General features: G+C 32.3%; 1 protein-coding gene across 1 annotated transcript; it reads left to right on the forward strand.

Moving 5' to 3' along the window:
* The first annotated feature begins 5,379 nt into the window (after nucleotides 1-5,379).
* On the forward strand, nucleotides 5,380-11,683 carry LOC118040927 (probable phospholipid-transporting ATPase 4). The gene is made up of 11 exons (XM_035048007.2): nucleotides 5,380-5,717; nucleotides 6,252-8,207; nucleotides 8,307-8,417; nucleotides 8,576-8,852; nucleotides 8,939-9,027; nucleotides 9,120-9,207; nucleotides 9,299-9,508; nucleotides 9,647-9,772; nucleotides 10,189-10,287; nucleotides 10,422-10,613; nucleotides 10,711-11,683. Exons 2-11 carry the CDS (start codon nucleotides 6,379-6,381, stop codon nucleotides 11,377-11,379), a joined length of 3,690 nt encoding a protein of 1,229 aa, XP_034903898.1. The 5' UTR covers nucleotides 5,380-5,717; nucleotides 6,252-6,378; the 3' UTR covers nucleotides 11,380-11,683.
* Nucleotides 11,684-13,736: the final 2,053 nt, after the last annotated feature.

Raw genomic sequence — 13,736 nt, forward strand, 5'->3', positions numbered from 1 at the left:
TAATAAACGCGTGTTACTGTTTACTGGGTTCCACGTGCAGCTGCGTTTAAAACGCGAGAAAAGAAGAAGTAGCTCCTGCCTGCTTTTTGCGCGTCCAAACTCAGGCTACTGTTGTGAACAGTGGATCATGCTCCACTGTTCACAAAACAGTTTTTTTTTTTTTTTTTTTACCTATGTAGGTAATTAATTTCACTCGTATTATTTACGTGAAAAACAATTTTTTTTTTGTTTTTTTTTAATTAATTTAAGGTGAATTAAATTTATCATAATGTAATCTTAATTTTATTCTTGATAATATTTTACCTAATTTTGTAGTTCTTGTCGGATGAATTTTGTACGTAATGAAATTGTAGATAGTTTTTTGTTAAAATAATTTTTTTTTTATATAAAGTGTCATTTATTTCATGATGTAATAGCAATAGTTAAATCCATAATATTTAAATTAAAAACCATCAATATTAATATATATTTTTTAAAATTATTTTATAACCACAATTTCAAAAGCATTCTTAACCAAACACATTAGAACTACTTTTTTTAAACCTCAATTTCAACCACAATTTTAATCAAACACCTATTTTTTCAAACCAACCTCAACTAAAAGTACTTTTTGTAAAACAACTTTTTTTTAAACCACAACCGCTATCGCAATGCCAAACACACTCTGAGTCTATTGGTGGCCAACCCGGAACCCTGTGATCGAGCCATGGCTCGGAAGATGCATGGAGGTGGTCAATAGGTCAAATAAATTGTGGGGGACCTTAATGTAGGACCCACCCCACGTTTCCTTAATTCATGGCAACCATCTGATATATTGAATTATTATTATGTTTTCTTAATGTACAATCCTGACATGTTATCCAAATTCTAATTTCATTTGACCAGCAAAAATCATGCTGTGCTGTACAGTATACATGCATGCATCTCTGGATACCAAGTTCAGAAAGACGGGGTCCTGATGATCTGTCAAGCTTCAATTTCTATTTTTCTTCTTCTTTTAAACTATCCCATGCCAGCTATTCTTAATAAATTATACCATAGTAATTAATCTTACTATCATGTATGGTATTCTGCGGTCAGGTCTTTTTTTTAACATAAAAAAAAATATCTTAGAGTAACTAATGTTTTTTCAGTAACTGTGTAGTAGTTGGTTCAATGTGCCACGATCAACTTTATAAGTTCAAAAATAACTAGAATAATTAATAAAAAAATAGTTTAACTTAAAAAAACTCAAGACAACATCATTTAAAAAAAATATTTAAGACAACTTGAGTTATGAGGCATGATAACTCTATATAAAATAAATAAAAATAAAGTATGAAATCTAATTCTCAATCAACTCAATGTTGAAGGAAGAAATTAAAAGAAAATCAATTTTAAAAAGGGATACAAAAAACAACTCGATTTAACTCAGGTTAATCAACCAAACCTATGACTTGGGTCATGAGATTAAGATAACCTCATTGAAAGCAAACTAAAAAAAAACTTAAATTACTCTGGGTTAATCTACCAAGCTTATAACTCTAGTCATGAGACTGTGATAACCTTATAAAAAAACAATTTAACAAGTTTCTAATAAATTCATTGTTGAATAATGAAATTGAAAAATAAAAAATAAAAAAAGGACACAATAAAACAGCATGAGTCTACTCGAGTTAGCTCGCAAAACCCATGACTTGGGTTATGAAACTGAGATAACCTTATAGAAAATAAAATAAAATAAAACAAACGATAAAGTCTAATTCATAATTAATTCAATATTGAAGAATGAAACTGAAAAAAAAATATCAATTAAAAAAAAAGACAAAAAAAATTGAGTCAACTAAATTAACTCGCCAAACCTATGACATGGATTATGAGACAGATATAACCATATAGAAAGAAAATTATAATAAATTATGAAATCCAATCTCTAATAAATCAGATTTTAGAGGATAAAATAAAAAACTATTTAAAAGAAGAAGAAGAAGAAAAAAAAGACCATTGTAACAATAATATTTTGTAATGATGATTTTTTTTAAAAAAAAAAAACATAGATTAAAAAATATATTATTGTAATGAATAGTATTTTATGAGGTAGTGCACAATAAAAATATCATATTTTTTGTTTTTTTTGTTATTGCTAATATAATGATTTTATTAATCACTTGTATGGCAAGTAAATCACATAATTGCTCCTATCAATTACTTAGATCTTTTGTATATGATTTTTTTTTATTTGTATAGATTTTTCCATCTCGTAAAAAAAAACATGTGGTATTTTTTATTCTAAAGATAGAGATTTTATTAAATTAAAATTCAAAATATATACTTTGTAAAATAATTTAAAATATACAATATTTTTTTTTAAAAATAAACTACACTATAATGGATGAATAAATTGTTAGGTATCATAGATGAAAATACATATAGTAAAAATGATGATTTTAAATTTTTTTGAGAGTTTTATGGATTTTGTTAGACAATTTAATATTATTTAATGTTATAATTACCTTAAGATCAATTTTTTCTTCCAGGGTTTGATTAACCCTTCAAAGTTGGGTTGTGACCCGCATCACTATATTAAAGATCATATTTTTTTTTAGGAGAGCAAAATTAATATACTTAAGTGTTAGCTTTTTCTCTTTTTTTCTTTTCTCTATTTGTATTGCAATATTACATCCTATTTTAAAAAAATCCAAAACAAAACTTTTTTTTTTATATAAGAAAACTTAATATCTTAAGATATCACTCTTCTCTCTGAAAAATATCACATTTTTTATTTTAGGATAATTTTTAGAAATTTATGCAATATTAAAGTCTCTACTTAATTTTTTAGGTCTATAATTATAGTCTCTTGTATTAATTACACTCTAATTTTCAATGTCAGAAACTTTTTTTTATAATTAATTCATACTTGATTAATCACCATAATTTTATTTCCTACCAATAATTCTTAATGTTGTGAACTATTTGGTTTCTAATAAGCTAGTCCAAGTGTAAATCATAATTATAATTAAAACAGCATTAGATAAATTAAACAATTTAAGTTATTATTAATTCAATAAAACTGTTTGTTTTATATTTGAAGTTCAAGTTACATGAACCTCATGATCACGTGATCACATAACCCATAATTAAGATTGAGATATGATTTTAAAAAGTCAAAAGAGGTTTGATAGTTGTGTTGCACAATAGAAACTTGCATTAAGCACCAGCATTATTGAAATAAAGTCGAATGACGCTATAAAGTTAGTTAATCTTTGATAAGTCAGATTTACTTCATCTAAAAACCAAAAAATCACAAAAACTTTTCTTACATGTTAAACTGAAAAGTTTATAAATATTATTCATCAAAGGTGCTGAAATTTAGGCTTTACATGTGTTTAAATAGTTTGGAGAAATTAACTCTGATGAATCTATTCTTATGGGTTGAATTGACCCACTTATAAAAACTTTACTAGTAAAGCTCAAACCCTAATTCAAACAAATCTTGAATCCTAGCTGAAAATAAAGTATTAATTAAGCTCAAATAAGCTTTGAGTTGTAGTTAACAAAATAAAATTAAAGCTCATAAGACTAAGTTTTGTTTTGCAATGAAAAGAGAAGAAGAAGAAAAAAACATTGTAGATCTAATACAAAACTTATTTATAGTTTATAATGTTGCCTAATAATCATAGGAATTAAAAGAAAAGTTGGTCACCCTTTAGGTATTCAAGTTAGAACAAGATTCTGATCTCAACCTTGTAGTTATTATTTTTTTGGAAGGAAAAAGATGTTATTTTTAATGCTTTTCTTTACCGCCCCTTGGTATCCTTCCAATATTAAAAAATACAATTAAGTTGTTGAATTATTCTCCTTACACAACAATGTAACTTTGCCACCACATGTGTTTTCTAAGTTGGCTTAAATTTCTTTGTTTTCTATGCAGGTTTTTCCCTCTTTTAACAAGGAAATAAATAAAAATAAAAAATCCTAGTATTTAAAGGAAATAATTAATATTTTCACACATAACAAGAAATCCAAAACTAGTTAGGAATCCACAAAATATATGAAAAAATTACAAAATAAAACTAGCTAAAACTAATACAAAATTAGCAGCGTTGTTGTCAAAACTTTATGTCCTATATAAGGGTGGATTGATTCCATCTTGCACAATATTTTTTTTAATGCCTTTGCTTTGGATTTTGTGATGGGTCTATTTAAAATATGTAACGTGTCTCTATGTTTGTGAACTGATTAACATAATTAAATATAATATCTAATATCGTGTCATGATCTTTTAAATATTAAAAAATTTTATGCGTTTTAATTTAACCTTTCAATAATTAATTTTTTAATATAACTATTATTTCTTTATTTGAAATGTGATTAAACATTTTAGGATATTCTATCAAATTATATTTGCTTAACATGATAATTTTTAGCAATCCACTAAATGACTTGTTGTTTTTTCACAGGGACGAGGCAGACAATTTTAAAAGGAAGGAGATGACACCAATATTTTGTGGCACTATAATGCCATCATAAAACGGCAAACATAATTTTAATAAGCTGATAAAGAAAAAAAAAAGTATTTTTTTAAAAGTTTTAATTCACGTGCAAATTGTATAAAATTTGAGTGTGTCCGGAGAAGATGCATTATTATTATTATTATTATTATGGAAGCATCGAAATTAAAATCAGTAATAATCTCTTAAAATTATCTTCACTAAACTGCAAGTTGAGATAAATGTACTGATTTAATTTTTGGAAATACATGCAAATGATTTTTTAAAAATCACAGCACATCAAAACATTCTCAATTTTAGCAAAAAAAAAAAAAAAAAAATTTTGAAAAATAAAAAATAAAAAAATTTTTTTGTAATTTACCTGGTTAAATTTTTAATTTTTTTTAATAATTATAAGTTTGAATTTTTTTAAAATTATTATAGATTTATATAATTATTAAATTGAAAATTTATAAAATTAATCGAGATGTGTGTAAATTAATTCAAACATTTATATTAATAATAATAAAAAATAAAAATGAATGAAAATGGCTTATAATAAACTTGAAATTAAAATTGCCGGTTCATTTTAATAAAGGAGTTTGTCCATTTGTCAAACATGAACGAAACATTTCTAGCTTTTTTTTTTTTTTTACTGCCATTTGACCCCTGCTCTACTGCCAAGAAGAAGAAGACGGCTGCAATTTTGAGGACTTGCCACCTTGGAAATAGTGGGTCCCCAGGTTCAAAAGACTCCCCCCCCCCTCTCTCTCCCCCGCGTTTGCATTGCCAGGTCATTTTTTAATACCCTATAATAATAATAATTAATAATAAACCAAACATTAATTTCTGTCCCTTCCTAAAATAAATAAACCAGCAATTAAAAAACCAGAGAAAATTAAATTAATACAAGTGATTACTGATTCGTTTCCTGAGAAAAAAAAAAAAAAGAGAAAAGAGAAAAGAGAGAGAAGTAGCTGCTCTGTCCCTGAAACCTGAATTTATTGGTTTGTTCTTCCTGATTTTCCAAAGGAGAGCCTATTTTCCTTTCCTTTTCTCTCTTTCTTATTTGATAGAAACAACAAATTATTCTTCCTCTCTCTTAAACAACCTTTCTTTTCTCTACCTCTTAACACTCTCTCCCCTTCTTTCTTGATCTGCAACTATTTAGCTCCAGGTTTGCTTGTGCACCTGCTCAAATGGGTCAATGTCATTTTTGCTAAAGACGGACCTGCCTCCTGATTCCAGGTACCCCTTTTTTTATTTTCCTTTTGGAGTTCTTGATTTCCTTGTTTCTTGTTTATTGGCCTTTTCTTTCAGTGACGTTCTAGAAGATCATTGACTTCTCTTTTTGTTTTTGGTTTTCGTTTCTTGTGGAGTTTAAGGTTGTGCCTGTGTCAAAGATTGTTCTTTTTTAGCTGGAAGATTTCCTAATAATTGTTCTCTTTTTTGAGTGTTTGTGGTCAATTTTTTAGATCTTCTGTAAATTTCCTAGCTTTAAATGAATGTGGATTAGTTCTTATGTGTATCCTTATGTTTGTGTGAATATTCATTCATTTTCTTTGGGGTTTCAAATTTGCGAAGTCTGGGGATAAAATATTTGACGAATCCATATTTGAATATGAATGCCCTTTATGGGATGTGGTGTTTTTGAATTCTAACGAATGAAGTTTGATTCTTTTATATTGGAGCTGAGTTATAACAATGATGTTATGTACTGTTGCAAGTTGTCCAATGCATCTGCTTTGCAGCTGATTTCCTATACTTTGTTTGTTAAATTAGGCCTTAGAAGAAGGGATTGCCTATGAGCAAAGACCATTTGGTATCTGCATTTAATAAAGATTTTGGGGGCTGTTCCTCCTGGTATATTGAATCAACTATAAGTGTTTTTGAGATCAAGTTTTAAGAGATGACACGGGGAAGGATAAGAGCAAGGCTCCGGCGGAGCCATCTCCACCCATTCTCTTGCTTAAGGCCAAATGCCAACAACAACGAGGGGCCACATCCATTGTCAGGGCCTGGGTTCTCCAGAATTGTTCATTGCAACCGACCTGATAGGCACCTGAAAAAACCCTTGAAATATTGTTCAAATTATATATCTACCACCAAGTATAATATAGTCACATTCTTGCCCAAGGCTCTGTTCGAGCAGTTCCATCGGGTTGCTAATTTCTACTTCCTAGTGGCCGCAGGTCTTTCACTTACAGCTGTTGCCCCATTCTCTCCTGTGAGCATGATTGCACCATTGGCTTTTGTTGTCGGTATTAGTATGTTAAAAGAAGCTCTAGAAGATTGGCATAGGTTTGCGCAGGATATGAAGGTTAATAGTCGGAAAGCTAGTGTTCATAAAGGGGATGGGGTTTTTGGTTATAAGCCATGGCAGAAGATTCAGGTTGGTGATGTGGTGAAAGTGGAAAAAGACCAGTTTTTCCCAGCAGATTTGCTTCTATTGTCAGCAAGTTATGATGATGGGGTATCCTATGTGGAGACTATGAACTTAGATGGTGAGACAAACTTGAAGGTTAAGAGATCGTTGGAGGTAACCTTGCCTTTGGAGGATGATGAGGCTTTCAAGAACTTTACAGGAATAATAAAGTGTGAAGATCCAAACCCCAGTCTTTACACGTTTGTTGGTAATTTTGAGTACGAACGACAGGTTTATCCTCTTGATCCTAGTCAGATTCTTCTTAGAGATTCAAAGCTCAGGAATACAGCTTATGTGTATGGAGTTGTGATTTTCACTGGTTTTGATAGCAAAGTCATGCAGAACTCAACAAAGTCTCCTTCAAAAAGGAGCAAAATAGAGAAAAAAATGGACAAAATTATATACATCCTTCTCAGCCTTCTTTTACTGATTTCATCCATTAGCTCAATTGGCTTTGCTGTGAAGATAAAGCTTCAAATGCCAGACTGGTGGTACATGCAACCCAGGAATCCTGATAATGATAGTCTCTATGACCCTGATCAGCCCAGCAAGTCAGGACTAGCTCACCTCGTCACTGCCCTCATCCTTTATGGGTATTTAATACCCATTTCTCTCTATGTCTCAATTGAGATTGTGAAGGTGTTTCAAGCAAGGTTCATTAACCAAGACATACAGATGTATGATGAAGAATCCGGCAATACCGCTCAAGCACGAACATCAAACTTAAACGAGGAGTTAGGTCAGGTTGACACGATCCTCTCTGATAAAACTGGCACCTTGACCTGTAATCAGATGGATTTTCTGAAATGTTCCATTGCTGGTACTGTATATGGTGTACGTTCAAGTGAAGTTGAACTTGCTGCAGCAAAACAGATGGCTATGGATCTTGAGGAGCAGGATACACAAATAACTAATGGTTCGAGGTATAGAAAAAGTGCACATGATTCATGGGAGGATAGCAGAGGAGGTCCAGAAATTGAACTTGAGAGTGTTATTACTTCTAAAGGCGAAAATGATCAGAAGCCAGCAATAAAGGGATTTAGTTTTGAGGACAACAAGCTCATGAATGGAAATTGGTTGAAAGAGCCCAATACAGAGGTCATTTTGCTATTTTTCAGGATACTAGCAATTTGTCAGACAGCTGTTCCTGAGCTGAATGAAGAGACTGGTATGTTTACATATGAAGCAGAGTCACCTGACGAAGCGGCCTTTCTTGCTGCAGCAAGAGAATTTGGTTTTGAATTTTGTAAACGAACTCAATCAAGTGTGTTTATTCGTGAAAAATATGCACAACCAGGGCAATTGATTGAAAGGTGAGGTTGCAAATTATTCCCTGTTTATATATGCCTTTTTCCCATCACTTTAATAAAAAGGTATCTTAACATCTTAAATGTATCCTGGGAATCTTGCAGAGAGTTCAAAATTCTCAATTTGTTGGAATTTACAAGCAAAAGGAAGCGAATGTCTGTCATCGTGCGGGATGAGGATGGTCAAATTCTACTCCTGTGCAAAGGTGCTGATAGGTTAGGCCTGCAACTGTCTCTTACTTGGTCTATTCTAATCTTTAGCAATCGATTGTTAAAGCATCCAGAACCTTCTCCTGTGGCCTTAATAGGAAATTTAGGGCAAAAAAGAAGTAATTTAATGCATTGTAATGCCTTCTCCTGCTTGAATTATGCAGTATAATATTTGATAGATTATCAAAGAATGGAAGAATGTATGAAACAACTACTGCTAAGCATTTGAATGACTACGGAGAAGTTGGATTGCGTACATTGGCACTTGCTTATAAAAAGCTTGATGAGTCCGAGTATTCAGCATGGAACAATGAGTTTGTCAAAGCCAAAACTTCTATTAGTGCTGACAGAGAAGCAATGCTTGAGCGAGTTGCAGATATGATGGAAAAGGATCTGATTCTTGTTGGTGCTACTGCCGTGGAGGACAAATTGCAAAAAGGGGTACATGATAAGATTGTCTTAGAGACATAATTAAGATGTTCCTTTTTGTTTTGTTTCTGCTTATTTCCGTTCTTTTTTCTCTCAAGGTGCCCCAGTGCATAGACAAACTTGCACAAGCTGGTCTCAAGATTTGGGTTTTGACAGGGGATAAGATGGAAACTGCAATCAACATAGGGTTTGCCTCTTACGATTCTACATACAAGTTTCTTTGTAATCTATGTTTACTTTATTTCAGAAGCTATAAATTTCTGCTTGTGCATGATGCAGATTTTCATGTAGTTTACTCCGTCAGGGCATGAAGCAGATCTTCATAACTGTAATGAACTCAGATGCAGTAGCCCAGGAATTAAAGCTGGTGAGATACTAGGTGAAAGAGTACAGCATTTTCCTTTTAGGGATTTGATTTCCTTTGATGCCTGAGATTTTTGCAATTCATCATCACACAGGCTGTGAAAGAGAACATTTTGATGCAAATCACCAATGCCTCTCAAATGGTCAAGCTGGAAAAGGATCCGCATGCTGCATTTGCATTAATTATTGATGGAAAAACCCTATCCTATGCTCTAGAGGATGATATGAAGCATCAGTTCTTAGCGTTGGCTGTTGTCTGTGCATCTGTCATATGTTGTCGTGTATCTCCCAAGCAGAAGGCACTAGTATGAATTCTTTACCTTAATCAGTGGACTTTCTTCCAGATTGTATTTTCTTGTCTTGAATCATCAAACTGACAATGCCTTTACAAAGAAATATACATCTCTTTGTTGTGTTTTAATTTATTCAATCTGCTGATATAGGTAACAAGATTAGTAAAGGAAGGAACCGGAAAAACCACATTAGCGATAGGTGATGGTGCAAACGATGTTGGGATGATTCAAGAAGCTGACATTGGAGTTGGTATCAGTGGGGTGGAAGGCATGCAGGTTGGTAACATGTCCAACTGATTCCTTTGGCATGCAGCATCTACAAAATGATATTGCCTTTTTCTCTGAGAAGAAAACTTAGAGACATTCTATGTTTGCGATCTGTTATTTCCGGCTGTTTCTGGGCAGTGCCTGTAACTTTTCTTTTTGCAGATTCCAAATTTCATGTCTTGCAGATTTTGAAATTGGGTTGGAAACGTGTGACACAGTACTTGTCTTCCATCTTTGGTCTTAAATTGGAACTGAGATCAAAATATTATGCTGAGCTTTTATTTTATTTTCTGCCTTCCAATTTCACCACTTTCTCATAACTTCTTGTGGTTGTCTAGTGAAGAAACAGAGCATCAAGTTTTACTTATACATGCATGCTTCTTAAAATTCCAGTGAATCTTATGAGTTTTCTAATGGATTTACAGGCTGTGATGGCAAGTGATTTTTCTATTTCCCAGTTTCGGTTTCTTGAAAGACTTTTAGTAGTCCATGGACACTGGTGCTACAAGAGAATTGCTCAGATGGTAATAATCAAGAGACTATCTCATATTTCCCTTTATCATTTGTATTTTTGTATCCACTGCACAGACATGTGTGCTCCGCATGCGTAGTTGATCTCTTTTTTGTTGTTTCATTAAATGGGTTCTTTTGCTTTCAGATTTGCTATTTTTTCTACAAAAATATAGCATTCGGCCTTACCCTTTTCTACTTTGAGGCATTCACAGCCTTTTCCGGGCAATCAGTTTACAATGACTGGTACATGCTATTGTTCAATGTCATTCTTACCTCATTGCCTGTCATTTCACTCGGAGTTTTTGAACAAGATGTGTCTTCTGAGGTCTGCTTACAGGTTAGTCCCATTAATCACTTGGCTATTTTTATGCAACTTTCCCCATTTACCAGTTATCTCTCTGCCATGATAATAATGTTATTTCATCATTCTGCAGTTCCCAGCATTGTATCAGCAAGGGCCTAAAAATTTGTTTTTTGATTGGTATAGAATACTTGGGTGGATGGGTAACGGTCTCTATACCTCTCTCGTCATTTTCATCCTCAATATCATGATCTTTTATAACCAAGCATTCCGCGCTGAAGGCCAAACTGCTGATATGGCTGCCATGGGTGCTACTATGTTCTCTTGCATAATCAGTGCTGTAAACTGCCAGATTGCGCTCACAATGAGCCACTTTACATGGATACAACACCTCTTTGTCTGGGGAAGCGTCGCCACTTGGTACTTGTTTCTATTACTTTATGGGATGTTGCCTCCATATTATTCAGAGGATGCCCACAAAATTTTAGTTGAAGCTCTTGGTCCAGCACCTATCTACTGGTGTACCATCCTCTTGGTAACAGTTGCATGTATTCTGCCCTACCTTGCTCACATATCATTCCAAAGATGTTTCAATCCGATGGATCATCATATCATCCAAGAAATCAAGTACTATAAGAAGGATGTTAAGGATCAACACATGTGGAGAAGGGAACGATCCAAGGCAAGACAAGAAACCAAGATTGGGTTCACAGCAAGGGTAGATGCAAAGATCAGACAGCTGAAAGGGAAGCTTCAGAAGAAGTCTTCAACCTTGCCAAATCGCATGCCTTCCCCGTGTTAATGAAGTCCATTATTTTTTCTGCTTGCTTTTGGAAAATTTGTAGGGTTTTTTGGCCTTCTGCAGTTGCTTCCATAGCCTTTTTTATTAGTTTCTTAGTAATTCTTTATCCAGTTATAGTGGTGGGTTCGTGCAAGTCCCCAGTTCATTACACAAAAAGCAATCGGAGTATTGTATGTACACTAACTGTATGATTTGAGAAGTTAAACTGCTTGTGACAATAGTTGAGAGATTTAACGCTTTTGCTTCCTCGTCTTCACCCTGTAACTTCCGATTTAAAGAATATAGCAGTAATTATGTTCTGTGAGTTGGTTGACATTTTTGAATCTGCTATTTACTTTATATTTTCTTTACATTCCTTCAACTTGTAGTAGTTTAGCAATGGAGATGGCTCTTCGTCTTGCTGGTCAATAAATTTGTAATTACCTCCGACAAATAAGGGAGCAAGAACACGGGGACCGTTAATACAGGTGCTCCTTGCAGGCGAAGAAACTGATGAATTATAAGAACATTTACTAAAACTGCTCAGCTCAGTGTTTCGCAATCCACAGTGATATGTTGATCAAGTTTTTATTTTTTATGTCTTTAAAGATTTTTTTCTTTTAATGATTTTTTTAATTTAATTTGTTAATGTTAATATTTTTATTTAGTTATCAGATTTTCATAACACGGATCCCGGATTTAACGGGTTAACTTGATTTGACGAATGAACAAGAAATTTTATTTTTTATTTTTTCTTTTTAATTATTTTTTTTCGTTTATTTTAGTTTGTTAATGTTAAATTTTTTTCTATTTAATTATTAAAATTTCATGACACGTATCCCTAGTTTGACGGGTTAAACCAGTTAATTTTGGGTTAACTTGTCAATTTTTTTTTCTATTTAGTTATCAAACTTTCAACGCGAATCCCAGATTTGATGGGTTAACCTGGCTTGAAGGGTTAACCCAATTAATTGTAAGCCAGGTCTAGCACGTGGCTGACAAAGAAAAGCCTCGTGTGGGCTTGCAAGTCCAGACCCGTGCATGAGGGCCTTTATTTTTTTCAAGTTAATGAGGTGGATAATGCGCTGTCTATAATTGCATAGAATCCAACCACTACAATGGCAGGAAAAACAAATCTCTTGTTTTTTCAACCTAAAAATCTATTCTTAACCCATTTTTGATCGAAATACTTAGGAAACACCTTTTGAACCTTTTTTAACCAATTCATAGCCTCCAAAACCACAAAAAACTTCCCCAAAACCCATAATTAACCTGAAACAAAAAAATCTTTCAAAGCTCGTATATGTTTTTTAGGTGTTTTCAAGGTAAAAACAAATACTTAATCTTAACTCCCTTTATCATATGAAACTATTTAACACAGAAATCAACTGGTTTTAGTGGTTGAAATCATCGCTAACGACAACTTTTTCTCTATAAGCTGGAATTTGGCGACCCCTCTCCTCCTTTCACTAAAAAAGGACTAAAAAAGTTAAAATAAAGCATGGTACCAAAATATAATGTTTAAAAATTATAGTATTCAATTACCTAATAGCTTAAAAAGATGGGAGACTAAAATAAACTTTTTAAACATATTGTACTTGTGTTTTTCACATAAGCCCTCTTTCTATCAATTCAAACCTCACCCTTTAAAAAATATTAAATTGGGCTCTAATTTGGATTCAAAAGGGCACAATTATGTAAAAGCAAAGTTCGAGGATCAAATTGAATTTTTTCAAAAACTTCACTATTAAAATCAACAATAAAATTTGAGAGGGTGAATAGCAAATTAGCTATAGTAAAAAAGCCACATGTTTTATAGTTTCTTATAATTTAATTTGATGTGACATAAAACTAATATCTTCAATTTTTGAGATAAAAAAGACTAGAAATTGCATATGAGTTAAAAAACTAACAAAAAAAAAAAAAGCCTTATTGATGATGACTTTTCTATTGAAAATATTAAAAAACCTTCCTTGATAAGAACCAGCAAGGCACGATTGAATACAAAAGTTAAACATAGTTTTTAATAAATATCTATAACTTGGAATGTTTTAGTTGTTGTCACCCTTTTTATGAAATATGTTATTGAGTTTTTGTAACTATCGAGGGTAAAAGAAGCTAACGCGGTGTAGATATTGAAATTGCAAATACTTATTGATTTAATTATATAAGGTTGTTAGGTTTCAAGGGGGAAAACTTTTAAATTAAATCACAGTAAAAAAAATTTATAACTATACAAGTAAAACCAAAAGGGGAAAACACATAATTGGATTGAATTTATAGATGGTTGTAGTAAAAATAAGAAATTCCTCTCCTTCCAATTATCTAATACAACTAAATAACTATAAAACATTATCTATCTACATTCCCTGTCCACT

Source organism: Populus alba, chromosome 1 (assembly GCF_005239225.2).
Source record: "Populus alba chromosome 1, ASM523922v2, whole genome shotgun sequence".
Lineage (NCBI taxonomy): Eukaryota > Viridiplantae > Streptophyta > Magnoliopsida > Malpighiales > Salicaceae > Populus > Populus alba.

What these genes read in the sequence shown, in the direction of transcription:
- LOC118040927 (XM_035048007.2), top strand. Translation starts at nt 6,379, where the DNA reads ATGACACGGGGAAGGATAAGAGCAAGGCTCCGGCGGAGCCATCTCCAC. An exon ending in CCAGGGCAATTGATTGAAAG is followed by an intron (nt 8,208 to 8,306) that starts GTGAGGTTGCAA and finishes GGAATCTTGCAG; the next exon opens with AGAGTTCAAAATTCTCAATT. An exon ending in GTGGGGTGGAAGGCATGCAG is followed by an intron (nt 9,773 to 10,188) that starts GTTGGTAACATG and finishes ATGGATTTACAG; the next exon opens with GCTGTGATGGCAAGTGATTT.